Here is a 20,583-nt window from a genome sequence, read left to right on the forward strand (position 1 = left end):
GTAGGGAATTGGAGAAATTTTTTTTCTGCTTTTGCATGTATTCTTGCAAGCAATTAAAACTAGTTGTCTGAAGTCTATTTTGTGGTCCAATTTGTTGTCTTTTCTTTGTCACATTAGCTCAGTAGGTAAGTGATACGGGGTATGGAAGACCTCTTCTCAGGCAGAAAGGGTATTGTATGTCATGAGATAGGATCTGGGGAGGGTTCATTTTTTGCAACTAACAGACCTAGCTGTGTTGAGGAGACTGAAATTATAAAAACACAGGTGGAGCACAAAGAAAGGAAAATGATGCCTCTAATTTGTAACTCACTGACTAGGTTACAGTTTACAGCAGAGGGCTCCAGTAAGGTGGAATTACTTGAATCTGTAATAGGGTTCCTTTGTGTGTGTCAGAAAAATTCTGCTGCTAGTAGCAATGTTTATTATGTCAGTTTCAGTTGTGTAGTCCTTACCCCAGGCTGACAGGCAAACTGACAGCCTGACACTGCCTATTTAGAACAGCGTCCCTTTAAATATGTACAGCTGTTCAGTATCAGTTTGTTGGCATTTATTTCCTTTTATTTATATTTAAGTAGGTCTTCTCAATTCTTTGTTTGAATGAGATGTTGTATCAAAGTGGAATTTAAAAGCATGATTTATGTTGGTCAAATTTAAAAATATTGCCATTAATTTTAGTTTACTACAGAATCTAAAATCCACCTGCTGACTCAATAACGTGTGACTGTATCCTTTGTGATAGGAATTTTTGGACCGCTATATTTGTAATTATTAGGATTTGGGGGAATGGTGAGTTCAAAATTCAAAAAAGTAAGAGGAAAAGGAAAGTTTTGAGTTTAGTTTAAATGAATCAGCAATACCTGTTTTCTGTGCATACTGATATGATTTTATGTACTTTTTCCCACAGCACACAGAGACTCTGAATATTGTATTTTTAACTTACTTCCGAATACTGAAGAAAGTACAGAAATCCCCTCTTTTGCCTACGGTACTGGAAGGTCTTGCAAAGTAAGAGCTATGAGTCAATATTTTTTTTTCTATATATTTTAGAAAAAATGAGTCAGTAAAAAGACATTTTAAGAATCTTTTTTATGAGCAATTCAACTGCATGTAGGATATATGAATAAAGCACACCAAAATTCATCAGTTTGTATATTTGAGCATTTCTAACGTCTTTCATTGTAGTATCTAATTGTCAGTATGGGACTTACATGACAAAAATCCTTCAAATCATGAGGTGATTTGCATTATTTATTCTGGTTTGTTAATAAAGAAATTGATAGTCGTTCTTTGCTCTGTGCAGTAGCGTTAATGAAAAGTTAAGATATGCCTCTAGGCATCGCATTACCAAGCTGTGCGAATATAGAGTAGATTTAAGAGGGCATTTGATGAAAGTAGAGGATGAAGATGTAGTCTTTGGTGGGTCACAGAATGCTTTGAATGAGCTTGCAGAGAAAATTGTCTATAATTACAGAAAAATAAAAATCTCCCTGATTCTAGGTTTGCCCATCTCATAAATGTAGAATTTTTTGATGACCTGTTGGTTGTTCTACATTCTCTCATTGCATCTGGGGTAAGTTGAGCTTTTTCCTAATGAGGTAATTTTTTGAGACATTTTTTTAAAAATGAAGCTTTATCTACTGTGCATCAGCTATTCTTTTGTATTCCCAGGATCTAAGCTATCGGGAGAGCCTTCATTGCGTTCTCACTGCTTTTCATATTCTGTCTGGACAAGGTAAGTTCTCTAAAATATAAACTTTATAATTTGATTTTAGCTGATAGGTTAGTGAAGTAAACCTACTTATTTGGGATTATTTTTTAAATAGGTGATGTTCTTAACATTGACCCTTCAAAGTTCTACAGTCACCTTTACAGGACACTATTTAGGCTACATGCGGGTAAGTTCAGCGTCTTATTTTAACATCTGAACACATAGACTGTTTATTTTATTTGTATGATACTCTTAAAAATGCTAATTTTAAGATGCCTTTGCCATCCTTTTACAGAAACAGATAACAAATTTGTTTTAACTTCTTAGTTCTTCTCTCAAGTTAGTATATATATTACGGCATTACTTAGTACCAATTTCAAATAGCGTCAGATTTCATTAGTGGCTAGTGAGTGACTTTGGATCAGCGTCTAACCCAGGCATGGGTAACTTTAAGGTAGCACAGGGCCACAAAATCCACTAAAACCCTCTGGTGGGCTGATGGGTGTGACCGGGGGAATGTCACGTCCTGCCGCCTAGGAGAGGGGTTGGAGAGCATATCTGCCTCACACGCATCCTGCGGCAACAGCTACTGTCCTGTGGAGCTTGGGCTGGGCCTGACTTCCTGCTCCGGTCCACTGGCTCTTGCTACAGCATCATATGATGTGTATGTATGCAGGCGGGGCCCTCCCACCTTTTCCTGCCCTTGGCATTGCTGGATTGCTTGCCCTGAGCTGGGCTGTGGTGGACCAAATAAAATGATCTGGCGGACCGGATGCTGCTAGTGGCCCATCCCTGATCTAACCTCTCTTCATAGAAATCTGTCTTTTGACTCCATATTACTTGTCCCTGCTTCAAGCAGGGGGTTGGACTAGGTGACCTCCTGAGGTCCCTTCCAACCCTAACCTTCTATGATTCTTTGCAAAGGCAATTGAAATCTCTGTTGATCTTTTGAAAGTTTTATATTTTCAACATTAATTGCTTTTAATATGTGCTTTAACACTTTATGAAAAGATGCCTATTAAAGTAAGGATTAATTTAGTTAAAATGGGTTTCATTAATTTGTATAGGAGGAGCTCATGAATTAACTATATGTTGTACATTGTTTTTATTGTATATGCATCCAAAACACTGGATGAGTACACTTTTATAATTATAAATAATTGATAGAATGATCAGTGTAATTAGGACCAAAAGAATCTTTGTGAATTTAAGCATCCTTGTTTGAATAAGTGCATTGTTAAAAGAAGCACAGATATACTGAGTCTGCTCAAAGCAGGAATAGTTTTTTAAAAGTAGATGTGTGTTTTTGTCTATCATGTTAATAACCACTGTTTGTTGAACTATTATTTATGCTTTAGTACAATATTCTAGGGCTCTAATTTCTAAACAACATCCTTCATAGAATATTTTCTTTCTCATGTGGAAGGTCTCTTTTTGCCTTTAAATGGGTTTTTGCATATTCTGTTTTTTGAGGTGCTACGAATGATGACATGGTGATAGTGCTTCAGTGCCTGGATGTAATGCTTACCAAACGTAGGAAACAGGTTTCCCAGCAACGAGCCCTTGCTTTCATAAAGCGACTTTCCACACTTGCTCTCCATGTCCTTCCAAATTCCAGTGTTGGGATCTTGGCAACCAACAGAATATTGATGCAAGTAAGTTCTTAGTCACTTGCTGGAATGGAAAATTTCTTATTTGATTATTTCCTTTCTGCTAGCAGTGTCTCCTCCAGAATTGTGGGAGACACTGGGCTGCAGAATTTGCTAGTCCATGAATTGTTATATAGTATTACAATTTTTTTATTTTTTTTTTACTACAGAATATTTTGACATTTTAAACATGAAAATGGGATTTCCTTAAGTACTGCTGAGTCTGAATAGAGCTAAATGTTTGGTTACACTCTTGAACTTGCATTACCATGTTATATGCATTAAACTTCTGTGAGATAATCAATTTTTCTGTGTGATGGTGTGATAGACGTTCCCAAAAACAGACCTCCTGCTAGATAATGAGGCTCAAGGCAGTGGACTGTATCTCCCCGAACTGGATGAGCCAGAGTGTTGCAATGCTCAGAACACAGCCCTGTGGGAATTACATGCACTCCGGGTGAGTTACTATTTGGGTAATTCTGGGGAGCTGGCTAAATGTTTATATACTTAACTAAATACAGAGCTCAGATCAATGCTGTAATCTCTAGACTGTGTACTCTAGATGAATGACATACCCTTGTCTAACTTCTGCTAACACAATACTTTGTTTGTTACAACAGTATTTCCAGATAGGTTGTTGGGATGGTGGCTGATGAAATCTTGTGTTCTGTGTATCCTTTCTGTGTATTTATGCTAGGAGGTCTCATGTTCTGTGGCTAGTGTAGGTCAAACGTGTTGCACACCCCAGGTCTACTTGCATCCCTCCATTCTTCCCTATAATCTCCCTGTGTGGCACCCTGTTTCAGGGCCTCCCTGCAACTCCCCCCAACTCCTCCTTCATCACAGGCACTCTGTGTGCCCCCATCCACTCCTCTGCCATAGGCCATGGGTTCTGTGTGTGTTCCATGTCCCCCTCTCCATGTACCATGGCAGGGGCTCTGTGCGCACCCTCATTCCCCACTTATTGACCATGACATGGTCCCTTTATTCCTCCCCATTCCAGGTCCCTGCCTCTCCCCCTTCCTCCAGTGCCACTTTCCCTTCCCTGTCTCCTATGCTTCCCGTGCTGTGGATCCCTGCTTCCCTGCCAATCCACCCAGTATCTTCCCTTCCCCCTGCTTCCCTCATCACCACCACTTTTCACCCACACCCCTCAGTTCTCTCTGGATCTCTACGTCCCCTGCTACCTAAACCCTGCAGTCCTAGATTCTCTCCACCCCACCCCTCTCAAAATCCTCCCTGAAAGGCTTTCTTCTTTTTTTTCTTTTCTTCAATTTATTTGGTTAGTCTCTAAGGTGCCACAAGTACTCCTTTTCTTTTTGCAAATACAGACTAACACGGCTGTTACTCTGAAACCTTCTTTATGGTAGAATCCAAACTTCCGGCATAGCAGGTTAATGTGCTGCCTTTGATATGTATAGGCAGCAGCAGGGGGCGCGGCAGAGAGATGTTCCTCTGCCTCAGTCTGGTGGTATTGATTTTTCCTGTGATTCAGTCTTTTCCGGTCTTCTAATCTGCACCAGAATCAATAGGTTTGTGCCCACCAGTACCTACAACATTTCTGTTAATTTTGAAATTGATTGGGATGTGGCATTGCAGAGTTATTGTGTTGCAGATAAACAGAGAAATGATACGGAGTTGAGTGTTAGATCTTGCTTTGCTCCACCAACTAGACAAATTAAAAACAAGTGAACTGGCTTTAAATTATTATACTGAGATTAATTACCCATCTGAGGCAGGGACAAAGATGGCAGTAAGGGAAATCTTACCATTAACCTGTTTGTGTGATAAATTGTTTCAGTGGAGCTGGTAGCCTAATGGAAACCTTTATGGCCCTTATGTTTTATCAGTATGCTTTTAATATAGCCTACTCATTCCAGAAATTATATTTAAGGCCTATCTCTGCAAATATGTAATGGAAAATGTTTGTCTATAATCCTGGCTAGAAGTATCTACTGGAAGAAAAAGAGTTAAGATTAACTATAGTGAAACTGTCATGGACATTGCATCCAAACTATTTGTGTGGTTTTATGGGTTGGTAACATAGCGTGTGTAACCCTTAGAACACTGGCTAATCCTTAGTCTCATCCTGAAACAGAAAAGAAGTTTGCTGAAAGTATTCTATGCAGTGTATAAATACAGTATTATTATTATTGGTGAAGTACATACATAAGTACCTACTATCCTATCCCTCACCAATCCCCTTCTTCCTTTCAGAGACACTATCATCCGACAGTGCAGAAATTTGCAGATCATCTTATTGCTGGAGCTCCAGCTGAAGGTTCAGAAGCTCTCAGACCAGATCTGAGCCGAAGGTGGGATATACGGTGGATATGTTTTGAAAAATAGTTCACTGGCAAAGTAGAAGCTGTTTGTTTTGTGTTATAAGATTCCCCAGTAAGTAATTTTCCATATGCTTCAAGAAAATTATTTTTGAAGAACAAAAGTATGATGGTTCTTTTATAAGTACCAAAAGCTGGCTGCTTTCTCTAAGGGCTTGTTTCCTGGCCATGCAGAGGATAAAAGTCCTGAAAATGCAGCATACTCTGCCCTCATAGGAGCAAAAGCACTTGGTGTTGCATAGTAGCAGCCCAGGGATCTTAATAAGGAGCAGTGTTGCTGGGCTGCGACAGTCCAATGAAAAACAATTGTGGTGCCGGGTTCTGGAGTATGTACTGATGGAAATTAGTGTGAGGATAGATGACTGTGGAACTTTGTCAGGCATGCATAGCAATAGTCTCTGTGAGCTGGACTCCTAATCTCCCTCATTTCCATCTTCGTTCATACCTCAGCTATGTAGTTAATCTCAGTATAATAATTTACAGCCACTTTACATGCTTTTAATTTGTCTATTTGTCCTATCTGTACATTTCTGATTCATATAACTTTTCCAATTGATATTCTGTATTACCAGGTATTCTTCCCTTGCAGGTCTGAAGTAGTGATTGAGGAGCAGGTTACTTTGAGTTCATAGAGTACTGAAGTGAGACTCATTTTATGGACGTATACTTTGTACGGTTTCTTTTAATTGTGTAAAACTGATCTTGTGTTACAGGTGTGGCACAGAACTTTTTGAGACATATAATATGAAAGGAATGACTTTTAATCCTCCTGTAGCATCAGTTACACCTAGAAAAAAGGTACTGTCTCTTTCAACATCCTTTCTTAAACTCACGTGTTCACAGATACTAGAACTCCTGACTCACTGCTCAGCACCAAGGGGTTTTGACTGTATGACCAGATTTCCCAGCTAAGTTCTCTTTACTGGTGTGAATATTGTTGACTGCTGACTGTGAAAGAAGAGAAATGGTATGAATAGTTCCATCTCCCATAGGACGAGCATGTGTAGTAACACAAATGTAGTGTCTGTTACCTTTCAGATCTGTAATGCTGTCTTGTGGCTGAGTGCAAGTTTGCTTCTGTTGCCTTTGTGTCAAAGCCCTTTCTTGTCTCAGAGTCTGAAATCAGCAGGATGGCCAAGTTCCCAGAGCCCTGATTCAGCATACAGAGTGGGAAGTGGCCACCATCAGTGCCAGTGTGTAACTGAAAAGTGTAAATATAAGAGGGGAACATAGAGCTTTTATGGGAGAAAGGAAAAAGTTAACATGTCTCAGAGCTTCACTATGAAACATTCTCCACTGACAGCTCCTACTACATGTTACACAAGTGCTCTCCCTTTTACAAAGTGAGACTTTATCCCCACTTTCTCTTTTGAAAGTATGGTAACCTATGAATTGCAATGGAGTCTCCTGCTGATAATCTACTAATATCAGCAAAGTCCTCTGACACCACAGAATTTCCTTATTAAATAAGTAACTGAGTCCTCTGAAAATGACTTGTAAACTTGCCTGTTCCCCTGGATTATCACATCAGTTGCATGTCTGGCAGAGAGGCACTGGGATTGGCAGATGGAAGTAGAACTGTCTAGTACTTGAGTGAGAATATGTAGCATGTAATACCTCTGAAAATAGTTAACAAAAAAAATCAGTAACTCTACATTGTTTTACGTTAAAGTGACTTAGGTCTCTTAAATTTAATTTGGGGTCTTGTTTATTGCTTAAGAAACTTATTGCTTCTCTAACAAACTCTGATCATATCTCAGTTTTGCCATACCATGGCCCACTTGCTTCTCCTCTGGAGTCTGTCCGCCATAGGCCTTTGCAACATATCTCAGTGGGACAGAGCACTTCTGTCCAGGCTCTTTGACAGAAACCATGAGTGGAGATTCAGGCTTCTTTTGCCTTCTGTGCCTCTCCTTAGAGGCTAGAGGACAGATTTTTGAGAGGTAGTCAGTGTGTGGGTGTTTCAAACTGTAGTATTCTTAAAAGTAAGAGTTATTAAAAATGGAGAGGAAATCAAAAAAGTTTGTATGATGTTAGCCAAAGGCTGATGTGGCAAGCTCCCCTTAGCTTAGTTACAAAGAAGAAAGGAAAAACTTGCATGTCTAGAAAGCAAGTCCTTTCTCTGACCTCCCCTGCTCAGACTGACAGGCTCTCCCTGCTACATGAATAGGGATCAGTGAACATTTGGTGTCCTCGCCTTCAGAAGGTGGTCTAGGGAAGGAAAAATAAAGTAGTAAAATATCACTACTACTTTGAGAAACCCCTATGTTGACCTTATTTAGATAGGTATTTTACATCATTTATACAACTAACATTTTGATTTTTTCCAGGATAAATTTCTTCAAGGGGATTCATTTCTAAATGAAGATTTAAAGGAATTGATTCAGACACATCTCAATGAGGCTGCTGTTCACAGACCCGTGGATTTTGCTAAACACTTAAAGGAATCATCCCTATCATAAGTATTACAACCCAGTATAATTGACTTCTTAATTGGGGTCTGGGAATAGCAGAAAGAAATTGTTGCCCATCATCTTTACAGGAATTCAGATGAAGTCCTGCTGTGGAAAGATAAAAATATATGATGCATTGCTGATGCACACAAAGTAATAGCAGTGTTTTGCAGTTACCTGTTGGTTAACTGAGAAGGTTGCATCCTCACAGGAACCATACTGAGCTGTAACAAAAGTAACTTCTGGAAGTATAAAAGTCTGGAGGCAGGTGATTTTAATATTGCTTGAGATGTATATTATTGCAATATTTTTTGTTTACATAAATATATATTTTGCAAGAGATTCATTGGGTTTATGTTTTACAACTAACTGAATGTATATTTTAGGAAGTATTCACACAGGATTGTGTTCTCTGATGCTTATTTTAAGACATCTGGGGACTCTGTATCCCAAGAGCAATAACTTGAACTATTTCTCTTGTCTAACTTGCCCTATCCATTAATCTCTCTCTTTTAAATGACTTTCTTTCAGTGAAATCCTCTTGGTACTTACTGGTCCATTGAAGGTATTTCAGAATTGGGCATCATGATATGCTAAATTCCAGTGCTACTCATGGTATTTTGGATGTCACTGAATGAGACATTCTGCAATATCTTCAGTGAACCGGCACTGTTAAAGAGATTCAGGGTAAAGATTTAAACTTTTTTTTTTGGTCTTATGAGTACATCCCCGCCCTTTGGTTAGCTTAGCATAAGTTGTGTTTTTAATGCCATTTTCATGTTGGCTTTGCAGATAAATTGCATGAAATAATTTAAAAGTGAGAGTTCTAACACTCACTTTACATATGACTTTGTGTAGAACTGATTTGGCGTGTGGTATGCTATGCAACACAGGCTTCAGTTATGCGAGGTGGTGGTGGTTTGTATTATCGTAGCACCCGGGAGTCCTAGGAATGGACCAGGACCCCATTGTGCTAGGCACTGCACAATCTCGGAACAAAAAGATGGTCCCTGCCCTCAGGGGCTTTTCTCATGTGGCTGGTAACCTGCAACACTTAGAAAATGTTTCCTTTATTGTAGAACGGGTCAGACCTTTAGGTGCTACCATAATTACTGTGAAATCTATATTAAATATCTAATTTAATACCACCATGCTATCAATTTTCAATCAAAATAGGTTAAATAAGTCCTAAGAAGTAAGACGTAAATGAAAAATATCTCACTTTTGAAGTAGGTACTAGTGAGTCCCTATAAATTAGTATATTTAAAAACCTATGTTTTCACTACCTGAACTGTAAAAAGAACCTATAGAATGCTTGTGGCTTTGTACAAATAGTATCCCACATAGTCTTCTGTGTCTCTTAGTAATTTATATGATCCCCCATCTCCATAGCATCTGAATACTTGTTCTTAAATAACTCTGTGAGGGGGTTTGGGAAGGTGATGTGATTTAAGGTTTGAAAACTTTAGAAAGTGTCCCCATTGCCAACAGTTTTGGCAGTTCAGGAAAGAACTACTAAAGGTCCACTTCTTAAACCATTTATTTTTCCAACATATACAAATATAAGTTTACTTTTCAAGTCCGAGAAAAAGTAGTCCAAGTGGAAAGTCAGTTTTAAAATACATAGTTTTTAAATTATGTAAAATTTATAAAAACTGGCACATACTGATAGAACATTGACAAGCAGCAGAATGAAGACGATTGCACAACTAACAAATTCAGTTTAATAGCCTATATATGTGTGAGAGAAATATTTACTGCTATTGTATTTTTTGTTTGTGTTTGTTACTTCTGTCAACTGTGTAGCACTGCAGCAATTATGAAATGTTTATCACAAATAGAAAACACTCCACCATCATTACATCTAATGGGCTAGCAACAACAAAGTGATTAATAATCATCTGCTGAAGCTAAATTGCATTCTGAGAGCTAGAGCAAAATCACTAACATTCAGAAGCTGAAGACTCAGTTTTGAAGTAAAAAGCCACTGACAAATTCTCTTTTATAAAGCCAAGTTTAAAGAGTTTAAAGAGAATTTGATCTTAATGTTGAGATACTTCTCTGTTAAACTCTTATTCTTGATAACTTGATAGTGGTCTCTAGAGGCTAATCGTTATTTTCAGGAGATGGTTATTGAGACATTCCACCAACTAATATTAGTAATAATAATAAAACTAAAAACAAATGTGATGTATGTTTTTAAAATGTGACATAGTACTTTTATATCTTAAGGGTTTTTTTTTTTAAAGTCTTCTTAAAACTTGAACACCAGCCAATACAACAATCCAGTTCCTGAAAACTGTGTAGTGTTGTAACACAGCCAAGACCTATGGCTTCCAACGTCAATCCCGTACAAGCACCGATACCAGCATTCATTATACACTGAAACAAATACAGACACACATAGGTAGGAAGGGTTAAAAAAAACAGTTTAGTGTAGAATAAAGTGTTTTCTTTACAAAAGAGGTAACAGGAAGTTGACTGCCCATGGTGAGTCCTGCTATCATTTGTAGGGGTCTGGAAGGTTTATATTATATACTGTGGTAAATTATTTCCTATGAATAGTTTGTAATAAAAATGTTTCTTTATCAAACCCAGGTCCACAGATCCATATGATGGCATTTAGCCTGAACTGCCAGGGAGGCAGAACCACTGCTGTCCATCTATCAGACCCATTAATATGTATCTGTGGACTTGTATTTCTGAAGAAAGGAAACTTATGGGTAAGCGGGACAAATTTTCCTATTAACCAAACAGCTTGATGTTAAATCTGTTTATGGTATTTTAAATAAGTTAAAGCTGTTTAACACAAGAGTAATAGTTCTCTATTTCATTTGGGGGGATTTTTAGGCTAACGAAAATGGAAAGCTTATGTGCTTCCCCTACTTTCGTCTATGACCAAAACGACATGAATGCAATTAACTAATGCGGTGCAGATTAATCATCAAGATCCCTATTTTTTAAAACTTAAATAAATTGAGGTACTTTAATGAACCCCTCCTCCCCCAATTCAATATAATCAGTTTTGGAAAATTCTACTATGCCCACCTCCATAAAATGATTTTTTTTAAACTGAACAAGCAAAATGCTTGGTTTTCTCATTACCGCTATGCTTTTAAGTAGATTTTGTCCTGTGGCTGGTAAGTATTCATGACAGTTGGGCAAGGCTAAAATAACTAGCAAAGAGAAAATGTCCTTATGGATAAACCACATCATGCACTTTACACAGTGAGTGTATGCTAGTCACAAATAGTGCGAATCTGTTGCTTTTTAAAGGGCTACCAGACTTTGCCTGTTATAATCTAGGATGCTGAGGATGCCCTTATCTAAATTTTCTTTCAAGTCTAGTAGCAATGAGACATTAATGTTTGTGGCATTCCTACACAAGAGTTCTCTCTCTGCTGGATCTGTAGTAGATTTACAAAAGCTTCTCCCAAATCTCTCTGGACTCAACCTTCTTACTTTCAGTGCTACTAGAAATAAGGGGAATCCATTTATCAAATGAAGGGTAAATTTTTTATTAAAAAAATATTTTCATGTGTCTAAATGGATTTAACAACCAATGCAGGGGATGGATATATATAAATGAAAAAGGGATCAGACCTTTATCTAAGCTCTATTCAAAGGACAATGAAAGATATACACTATCAATGCAAATATTGCTTGAAGGGGTAATGTGCATATAAAACACCATGTAATTTCACTTAATAATGTGCCTTGGAAGCTGAATTTCCTGTATCTCTCTCAGTGGGACTGGTTACTTTAGACATGGAAGGACTAGATAGAAGAGCAGCTATTTTTGTTCACCATAAACAGTCCTGAAAATTTTACCCTGAAGTAATTGAGAGGCCTAAGGTCCATTTTCAAAAAAGATGCAGATAGGTGACTAGTGGGATTTTCATAAGTGCCTAAGAAGCTTAAAGTCAGTGGCTGCTACATGGCTACTCACTTTTCAAAATATTATGTGTAATCTTCTCCCATGTAACTGTGAAAACCACGTTTTGACAAATGACATAGCACTGCTTGAAAATATTGCAAATTTCCCAGAATTCAGAACAGGCTTAGTTGCTATTTTTAAAATGGGATAAAGACAGGTGAATTTCAAAATAAGTGTGTAAGCTCCTGGGGATGCCTCAGTAAAGGAGTTTTGAATGTGTAGTTACATTTTTTTTTCCTAATGTTGGAATCAGCCTGAAGAGGGCACTCCCTGCACAGAAAAAGGTGAGAGCTGCTTTCTAACTTTCTCTTGCTTTTATTTGAACACAGCATAATTTCTGCACATTTAGAAATCAACTTATGACTTTTTAGTTTTATATTTATTTCTTGGAGTCAGCAACTATAGTGCCTTGTCTAGATTGAGTACAGAGATATAGATTTTCACAAAATTACAACCTTAGAAATAGCATCTTTTTGTGCTAGAGGACATTTCTGGGGATGTAGACCCTCTAGCTAATATACAGGGTATTAATTCTCTGTGCTGAGCAGACTGCTTGAATCATCTCCCTGCATTTCATTCAACTTCAGGTTGTTTAATGGAGAGTTGCTTCTCTTACTGTCCTATAAATTTAGTTTAATTGATTTACTCATCTGCAGCAATCCCTGCATCAGACATATGATCTGAAGTATAGCCAAAGCTTATGCTGAACAGTTTAGTTACTAGACAAGGTTCTTATGTATGGACATCAGCAGTTTCAGTTGTGCCCTTACTTTGTATAAGTCAGTATGAACTGCTTTTGATTTACACTGAAGAAAATGATACAGCTATAACTAACTTCTTTAAAAAAAAAAAAATCATGATTTCAAACATATACAAAACTTTACAGCAGTGCTTCTACATAAACAAAAAGTCAAGGTTTATATTGGAAAATAAATGGAGTAGCCTGGGTTATTTACACGACTATAATATTTTCCATTCTCTAACAAACACTAATGTTGAGATTATTTTACTATGATTTCAAAATTGAAACTTTAAGCAATTGCATGTTTCAAATAGTTTTTTTTTCTGAATGTTTCTTTTCAGCAGAAAATTATTTTTCCCCTAAACCAAAAAAGAAAGGTATGATAAATATATTACACAGTGACTCATACCTTGGAACGTGAAAATAAATAATCATTCTTACTTGAAACACAAGCCTGGAAAACTAGAATTTGAATGAAGAAAATGTTGTTCCTTGTCAAAATATCACTATCAATGAGGTGTATTTAGCTGTTTGTACATGATTATTTTGTGAAAATAGATATACTCAAAATTCTTACCATAGTTATTTATGGTTTATCACCAAAATTAAATATGTGATACCAAGAAAGTTACAGTCCATGTAAATCTTTTTACAATCACCTAACAGTGTTTAACAGGAACCATTAAAGGTGCATTATTTTCATACAATACACAGAACACTCTAGTTCTAATTCTCTTCCCTTAAAGCAATTAGTTAAAATATCTTTTGTTTACAAAGTACAATTTAAGAAGTCTGCTTAATCTTCCTCTCCAGATTTTGCAGATGTGAAGATATTTGGGAAGAGAGGAATCTCTTTCAAATGCTGGCAAGCATCTTTCCAAACATTAGAAACTGTAACATCCCGCTCAGCATTACCAGATCTGTATCTGTCACCAAGAAGTACAGTCTGAATTAGGCCAAGCTAGTGCTGAATAGTTTAGGCCTCAGCAGTATCCTTCATGGAGAATGCAGAAAGCTCTCTTGAATCAGGATGTTGGTTCCAGTTATCACGTAAATGCAAGGCTATGTGGAAAAAGAGGGAATATGACAATCTCCCTCTGTTTTTGACAGCCTCAGCTTGGCTTTTTGCCTTCGCCATTTTAGGGTCTTTAAAATCACCTGGAAAGGGGAAGATGATGATAGCATTTAAATTCAAATACAAGTGTATAAATGGGTGCCTGCATACTATGAAATACATTTTTAAGGAATTTTGTAAACAAAATATTATTGGCAGCCTTATTACTTGAATTCTGATGAAGTGACACTGTAGATATAAATAGTATCTTGATAAATTGAGAATGAGTGGAAAGGAAATAGGGAAATTTATCACTGCTCCATGTGATAAGGGATTATTAAGACTTGTTTGGTACTGAGAGGTCACAGCTAATTAAGAAGAAAAGCTTGCCCAGACACCTTACTAACTCCAAAAGATTTTTTCTGTCGTATACATAAATGGCACACTGTTGCCTTGAATTCTGTATTTGGTTTTGTCACTTTAGCTCAAACAAGCTAGAAGGAATATAAAAGATTCAGAAAGGGACAATAAAATTCTTAGAAACTCTGCCACAAACAGTTTACGTATGGAGAGAGGAGTAAGAGATCACAGATCCATTATTATTAAATGCATATAAATTAATGTTTAGTAAAGTTCAGCTGTCCCATAACACGAAATGATGGCACCTCTTAATTAAGAGTGAGTGTGGAAGTAGCGGTTAGCACACTGCATTACTTGTGGAACTCACTGTCACAGTGTATGATGAAACCAGGTTGCATTCTAAGAGTCTTTTAAAAGGACTGGCCCTTGTCAGGTTACCTGATGGACCCTAGGACTATGCAGGTGAAGTAAAACTCCTATGTTCCTAGCAATTTTCACGCCATTTATCTTTAGGCTTTCATAGGGGGACTAGACAGGACTGCCAATGCATAGTAATGTGTATAGGTTTGTGCCAGTACAGAGTAATAACCTAAAAGCATAGAGAGTTTTCTGGCTGCTTATTGTATTTCACTATGGTTTACCAAGCACACTTTTGAAAAAATTGTACCTTGAAAAATCAACAGAGAGCATGTCTGATTTAGAAACAAGGAGCACACGTCATACCTGCAGCGAACATACTGCTGGCAATTACGGATGTTATTCCATATTGTCACTAAAGGTCAAACTGCCTGCAGATTTTTCATCTTTAGTATTGTCTGGTGAGCTCTGCAAAGGTGATGATGCAAAGCCCCGATACTGTTTACTTGACTTGGTTAATTTCTTAAGTTCACTGGCAAAAGAAATGCCTTTTCTTTTATCATCTCGTGCTGCCTGTAAAACAAACAAAAGAACCACAGACACTGGAAACAGTTAAACAACAAGAATGTGTCAGCTCACTGATACTTTGAACTTTGAGGTTTGAAATATGGTTTGGATTTCATGTGAGAGCAAATAGCAGCATTTTTTGACATCTTCCCTATGTCAGGTTTACAAAAGCAGTGTCCTGACTGTCTCACATCAAAAATTATTTTAAAATTGCAGAAATAGAATGCTGCTTAACATGGCCTTAAGCCTTAGCAAGTCTGCTGCCTAGATACTCCTGACTGATACAGTATAGATAAGTAGATCAATTGTATTCAGGATTTGATTGTGATCACAATGTATTTCCTATCAATGCAATGCTGAAGAAGCAACATCTCTTTTGGGGAAAAGGAACCATATTCGCCCCTGCCATAGACATGCCACCAATTGGTAGAAGCAGTTTCTTCCTGCTACTTCACAAGTGTAAAGAGCTCCAGCCACAGCTGCTTTTCTGCTGACTGGGAATAAAGGCAACAAAATCACAGCAGTTCACAGGGATCTGTACAGCTATTATCTGAAATTGTACTTAGCCCAAGGTGATACAGCAGGGAAATGGGGATGCAGAGTTACAGGAATTAGAATAGGAGAACTAAGACAGATTGTTCTGAAAGGTTAAGATTTCTAGGTATTGTAGCAGAATTTGTATGGTGTAAAGTAGGGCCAAGGCTGCCTGCCAGTGGGTTTTAACAAGACCCTTTGTTTTTGGTTTTTATGTTGTTTACAATTTTCTGGGTGTTTATTACAAAAATGTAAAAAAAAAAGGTGAAAATTGGTGCAAAAAATTGACTTCACAGTTTTCTGGGTAATACAGGGTGATAGGAGGACAGGGGAAAAAAGCAGTGTATAGAGAAAAGTAAGATTACTTCTGACCCAGCTTCCCACTCTGGAAGGAGAGAGAGTGCAATTCAGTAACCTGGGCCCCCCAACCTCTCTTGGGGAGTGGTCAGCACTAACCTGGGTTACCAAGCCACCATCTCTCTGGTTCAGGATCTGCAGTACTTTGTTTTAGGAGTTGAGCACCCATGTACATGTGCGTCCATGTGTGTGTAAATTCCACTCCACTGCATTACATTTACACTTAGACTAACTTATTATTAACAAACACATTTACCTGATGTAATGTACTGGATTTTTTCATATAATCAGTATTTTCACGTACTTTAGCAGTCCAGACTTTGGGTGAAAATAGCTTAAAAACTGATTAAATAGCTTTTATAAAACCTGGGACTTTTTCAGTTGAAAAACCAAAAATGAAGGGTTTAGGTTTTACAGTGGCAGGTGTTGTGATACTAAGCACCCCTGTATTCACACCCTACACACTACTGCAATAATCTTTGCAGAAAATATGCCTTTGAGGTATCATTTGAAAACTAATAACTCATCATTAATATCCTTGTGATGTATGTACATGGTGGGTATTAAGAGTTATGAATGCATGCTAGAATTATGACTAAAGTGTGCTTAAACCAAGCATGTCAGGTGGAGTTAGTTAAATAGGTCTGCCTTAGGTGTATTTGATTCTCTGTCCAGCCCAATCTTCAGACAAAGAAAATGAAGATCCATTTTTACATATTAGGTAAACAAAGCTATTAAGCTAACAAATGAGGGGAGAAACAGAATGGAGTGTCCTTCACCACGAGACATCATGTTGCCTTCCTCACAGAAGAATACATTGCAATGGTTTATTGGTCTATAAAGGTGTGGGGAGGGAGGCGGGTGGGGGGGGGGTAGGGACTGAACCTTAAGTGATAAGCAAATTAATCAACTGATTGTATACAATAGTACTGTAAGTGTGCAGAAAACTAATGCTACACAATAATATTATTAACACTATCTGAGGAAATACAGATACTTTCATAATGATACTACATTTTAAAGTCTGTGGCCAAATGGGGAGAAACAGATTCCCTCCCAGACAGGAGAGAAGGCAGTTATTTACCTGTCTTCTATGTGAATTCTGATTGTATGTGGAATCAAAAGAATGGAAGGTTCATTTACATGCAGCAGGGTGGGAAGCCCACTAGAAGGGAAGAACAGCATGAGGTCATCCTGCTTCTTGAAACAAAGTAACTGAGCTTTGGAAGATATAAGCAAAGAAAGAAGCCATTTTTTGGCATCCACCACTAGAGAGACACAAGGGAACAGAGCTCTAGCAAGCTGAGAAAGATGGGTTTTTCAGCTAAAGTGTGGTTGAAGTCTCCATAAACTGAATACAGGTAAGAAACCTGCTTAGGCCATGATCTTTCAATCCAGGAAGATAAAGAAAGCCAGCCCCTTGTGCGTCTCTGGAAAGTCCTGATTGAGGAAAAGTCAGCCATGGCTGAGAAGAAGAAAGATTGTTGAGAGGAACCATCTTGAACAAAGCCTGTACCTTGCTAGATCAAGTTTTAGATGGGTGTTTTCACTTTTATTTGCTTGTAACTCTACCTTTATTCCTTTTACTTGGCATCACTTAACATCTGTTAATAAATTTTATTTTTTTTTTACTGTAAACAAACTTAGTACGGTGTTTAGAGGAGTGTATTTACGCAAGTTAATAATGTGGTATGCTTGGGTGTTTTGAACAAAGGAACCATATTACTTTTCTGAACTATCCAGGAATGGACTGGACATTGCAGAGCACATGGTTTTGGGGAAATTCTGGAGTGGCTGTGTGGGGGGTCATCTTGCTGCTTGTCACGAAGGCAGGTGGAAACCAGCATGGGGCTGTAGACAGGCTGCTGGGATCAGAGCTGCTGTACTAGGTAGGGCTGTCTAGCACACACAGACTTCAGGGTGTGACTTGCATGCATGTAGGCTGGTTTTGAGTGTCCCAGGCTGGGAGCTACAGCAGCAAAGTATTGTAAGATGCCCAGAGTTGCAGTAGGAGTAGTGACAACCCTCACTGGTATGGATTGCACCGGGAATCCACAACATTAGGTCCATTAGGTGAAGTAAATTAGTGGGAAAATAGCATTTTGCTCTGTGCTGCTGTCTTTCAGTGACTGATCTTGTATCATCTCCTGTAAGTTTTGTGCATTCTCACCTCCTAGCATGGTCAATAAAACATTGACATGAATATTGGGAGCACTCAGGGGTATCTCAACAATTTAGGTCCTCCAAACCCCTGCTCAACTGCCACTTCATCCATGGACTTGTGGATAGCCACCAAAGCCTGGCAGGATTCTAAGACTAACCATCCCTCTCCCCCAGACTGTCTCACCCATTACAGTAGGTGTGCTCCAAGGCCACCGGATAGCATGCCTACCAGATCAGGGCACTTCCTTCTCTCTTAGTAGCCAATAGTCCAGTCACCAGGATGTGGGAGACCCCAGTTGAAATCCCTACTCACCAGGATGTGGAAGAGGCACTTGAACCTAGGTCTACCTCCAAGATGAGTGCCCTAACCCCTGGGGTATTCTGGGGTTGGTCTCTTGATGAAGCTGTTCCACTTTGTATAAAATATTTAAATATTCATTGGGCTCAAGGGTGAAAATTGACTGTATAGCCCAATGATTTGGGCGGTCTCCTAGGAGACCCAGGTTCCAGTCAATGTATAAAATATTCATTGGAGCAACGTGGAACAGCTTCAACAGGAAAAACTGAAACTCTCACCCAGAATACCCTACAGTTCAGTAGTTAGGGCACTCACCTCAGAGGGAGACCCCCGAGTTCACAGGCAGAATGGGGATTTGAACTGTCTCTGGCTGTTGGGTATAAGGGTGTGGTCTCCAATTTGTGTGAGAAAGGGTTGACCTGGTTTAGGTATCTCACTCCAGGACAAGGTTCATGGCCTGTGAATTGAGAACTGGGGGCCTCCCTTCCAGCCCAGAGTTAGGTACTTAAGGCCCTTTGAGGGGCAGGGATTAGGCCATGCCTCTCGGCATTTCCTACTGGCTAGTTTGTTGGCTTCCTGCTCTGTTTTCTGGCTTTGTGCATTCCATTCTTTTGGTGCGTATCTCTCTCCCTGTGCATTGTATAGGGAGTTAGGGCATCTCACTGCGGGCTGAGGATTCCACTAGATGGTGTCAGGGCACTTAAAGACAAGACACTACATCGCTGAGCCTAAGCTTTTGTGGATATAGCCCTCAGCCTATAACAGGATCAGATCTGAAGTTAGCTCACCAGTAGTAAGTAGTATATGCACAAAAGAGAGTAGTTCCACTTGGCTATGAAAGCATGGCTCGTCAGGAATTTACTGTTATGTTGCAAGGAAGCTTAATGCTACATCCAGCCTAAAATGTTCCTCTCACTCTCGCAGTGCATCCATTCTCACCCACCTTGTCTCTAGTTCATGAACCAGATAAGTTCATGGAGGATAGGTCCATCAATGGCTATTAGCCAGGATGGGCAGGGATGGTGTCCCTAGTCTCTGTGTGCCAGAAGCTGGGAATGAGCAACAGGGGATGGATAGATCACTTGATGATGACCTGTTCTGTTCATTCCCTCTGGGGCACCTGGCACTGGCCACTGTCGGAAGACAGGATACTAGACTAGACGGACCTTTGGTCTGACCCAGTATGGCCATTCTTACATATGTTCTTGTCAAGGAATATGTTTTCACTTGCCATTCCAAATATTTGATCACACGCCATTTTTAAAACCAACAAAAGAGTTTTCAGTCACTTACCTGAACCTGTTCTTTAAGTTTAAGGATAAACTTCCCTGCTCCCTTCCACTTGCTCTGAGCCTGAAACACACACTCTTGATCAGACAGAATCCTCTGCGATGGCTTAGATGTTGACTTTTTGTTTGCTAGCTCTTTTGTCACCTCCTCCAAGAGGACATAGTCATTTGGGTTGGGATTACTCAGAATGCTGTAGGAATACTTGGCTTTGCAAAGAGTCTGTTAAAAAAAAAAAGGGGCAAATTAAAAACATAATACCCCTCCGTGTTTACTGAGTAGATGCTCAGTCCAAATTGGCAAAAGCAAAGGACTTCTTTAACTGAGAACAAAACTCAGTTAACATTTCTTGTATGAACCCACCTCTAACAAATGAACAGGGAACTTACTGAGTGGAAACAGGAAAGAAAGGCTTTCTACCTGTTGTATGACATCCTGTGCTGTGCTAAAGCGGGGAGCTTTGATGACAGTGCGAGGCTGCTCTGGGGAGACATCATGCACTTGAACAAAGAAACTATCATCTTCAGAGCTAACGTTTGCGTCTTCTTTCTCTTCTTGAAAAATGTTTCTCCCATTCAAATTCTGTAGAAAAATGTAAAGAGAAAACAAAACTAGAAAACTAGTTAAGAAAAGTGACCTAAAGGTTTGATTTTTAAAAGGGTCTTACGTCACCTAATGGGAAAGTTAATGCACTTCCACTGCCTAGAACAGACTGCCACCTCTGGATTTGTGCCAAACTGTAAAGGTGTTTTGATGGTGACTAGTGTCCCATGAC

At 38.8% G+C, this 20,583-nt stretch overlaps 2 protein-coding genes across 4 annotated transcripts in view; one reads left to right on the forward strand and one right to left on the reverse strand.

Moving 5' to 3' along the window:
- Positions 1 to 12,007, forward strand: part of NOC3L (NOC3 like DNA replication regulator) — a 29,340-nt gene extending 17,333 nt beyond the window's left edge. For 2 of the 3 annotated variants that reach the window (XM_073353852.2, XM_073353854.2), the window contains 9 exons: positions 905 to 1,005; positions 1,498 to 1,570; positions 1,669 to 1,732; positions 1,824 to 1,895; positions 3,182 to 3,363; positions 3,686 to 3,814; positions 5,575 to 5,672; positions 6,413 to 6,497; positions 8,030 to 12,007. In XM_073353852.2, the coding sequence (XP_073209953.1) occupies positions 905 to 1,005; positions 1,498 to 1,570; positions 1,669 to 1,732; positions 1,824 to 1,895; positions 3,182 to 3,363; positions 3,686 to 3,814; positions 5,575 to 5,672; positions 6,413 to 6,497; positions 8,030 to 8,161 (936 nt within the window). In that variant the 3' untranslated portion in view covers positions 8,162 to 12,007. Of the gene's footprint in view, positions 1 to 904; positions 1,006 to 1,497; positions 1,571 to 1,668; positions 1,733 to 1,823; positions 1,896 to 3,181; positions 3,364 to 3,685; positions 3,815 to 5,574; positions 5,755 to 6,412; positions 6,498 to 8,029 lie in introns of those variants that run through there. The other variant, XM_073353853.2, reaches the window with a different exon arrangement.
- Positions 12,008 to 13,195: 1,188 nt separating this feature from the next.
- Positions 13,196 to 20,583, reverse strand: part of PLCE1 (phospholipase C epsilon 1) — a 291,024-nt gene continuing 283,636 nt past the window's right edge. Inside the window, exons 29-32 of the mRNA XM_073353850.2 lie at positions 20,229 to 20,390; positions 19,815 to 20,030; positions 14,969 to 15,175; positions 13,196 to 13,989 (exon numbers count right to left, since the gene is read on the reverse strand). Of these exons, the coding sequence (XP_073209951.2) occupies positions 15,002 to 15,175; positions 19,815 to 20,030; positions 20,229 to 20,390 (552 nt within the window). The 3' untranslated portion in view covers positions 13,196 to 13,989; positions 14,969 to 15,001. The remainder of the gene's footprint in view (positions 13,990 to 14,968; positions 15,176 to 19,814; positions 20,031 to 20,228; positions 20,391 to 20,583) is intronic.

The sequence above is a fragment of the Lepidochelys kempii genome, chromosome 7 (assembly GCF_965140285.1).
Source record: "Lepidochelys kempii isolate rLepKem1 chromosome 7, rLepKem1.hap1, whole genome shotgun sequence".
Taxonomy (NCBI): Eukaryota; Metazoa; Chordata; order Testudines; family Cheloniidae; genus Lepidochelys; species Lepidochelys kempii.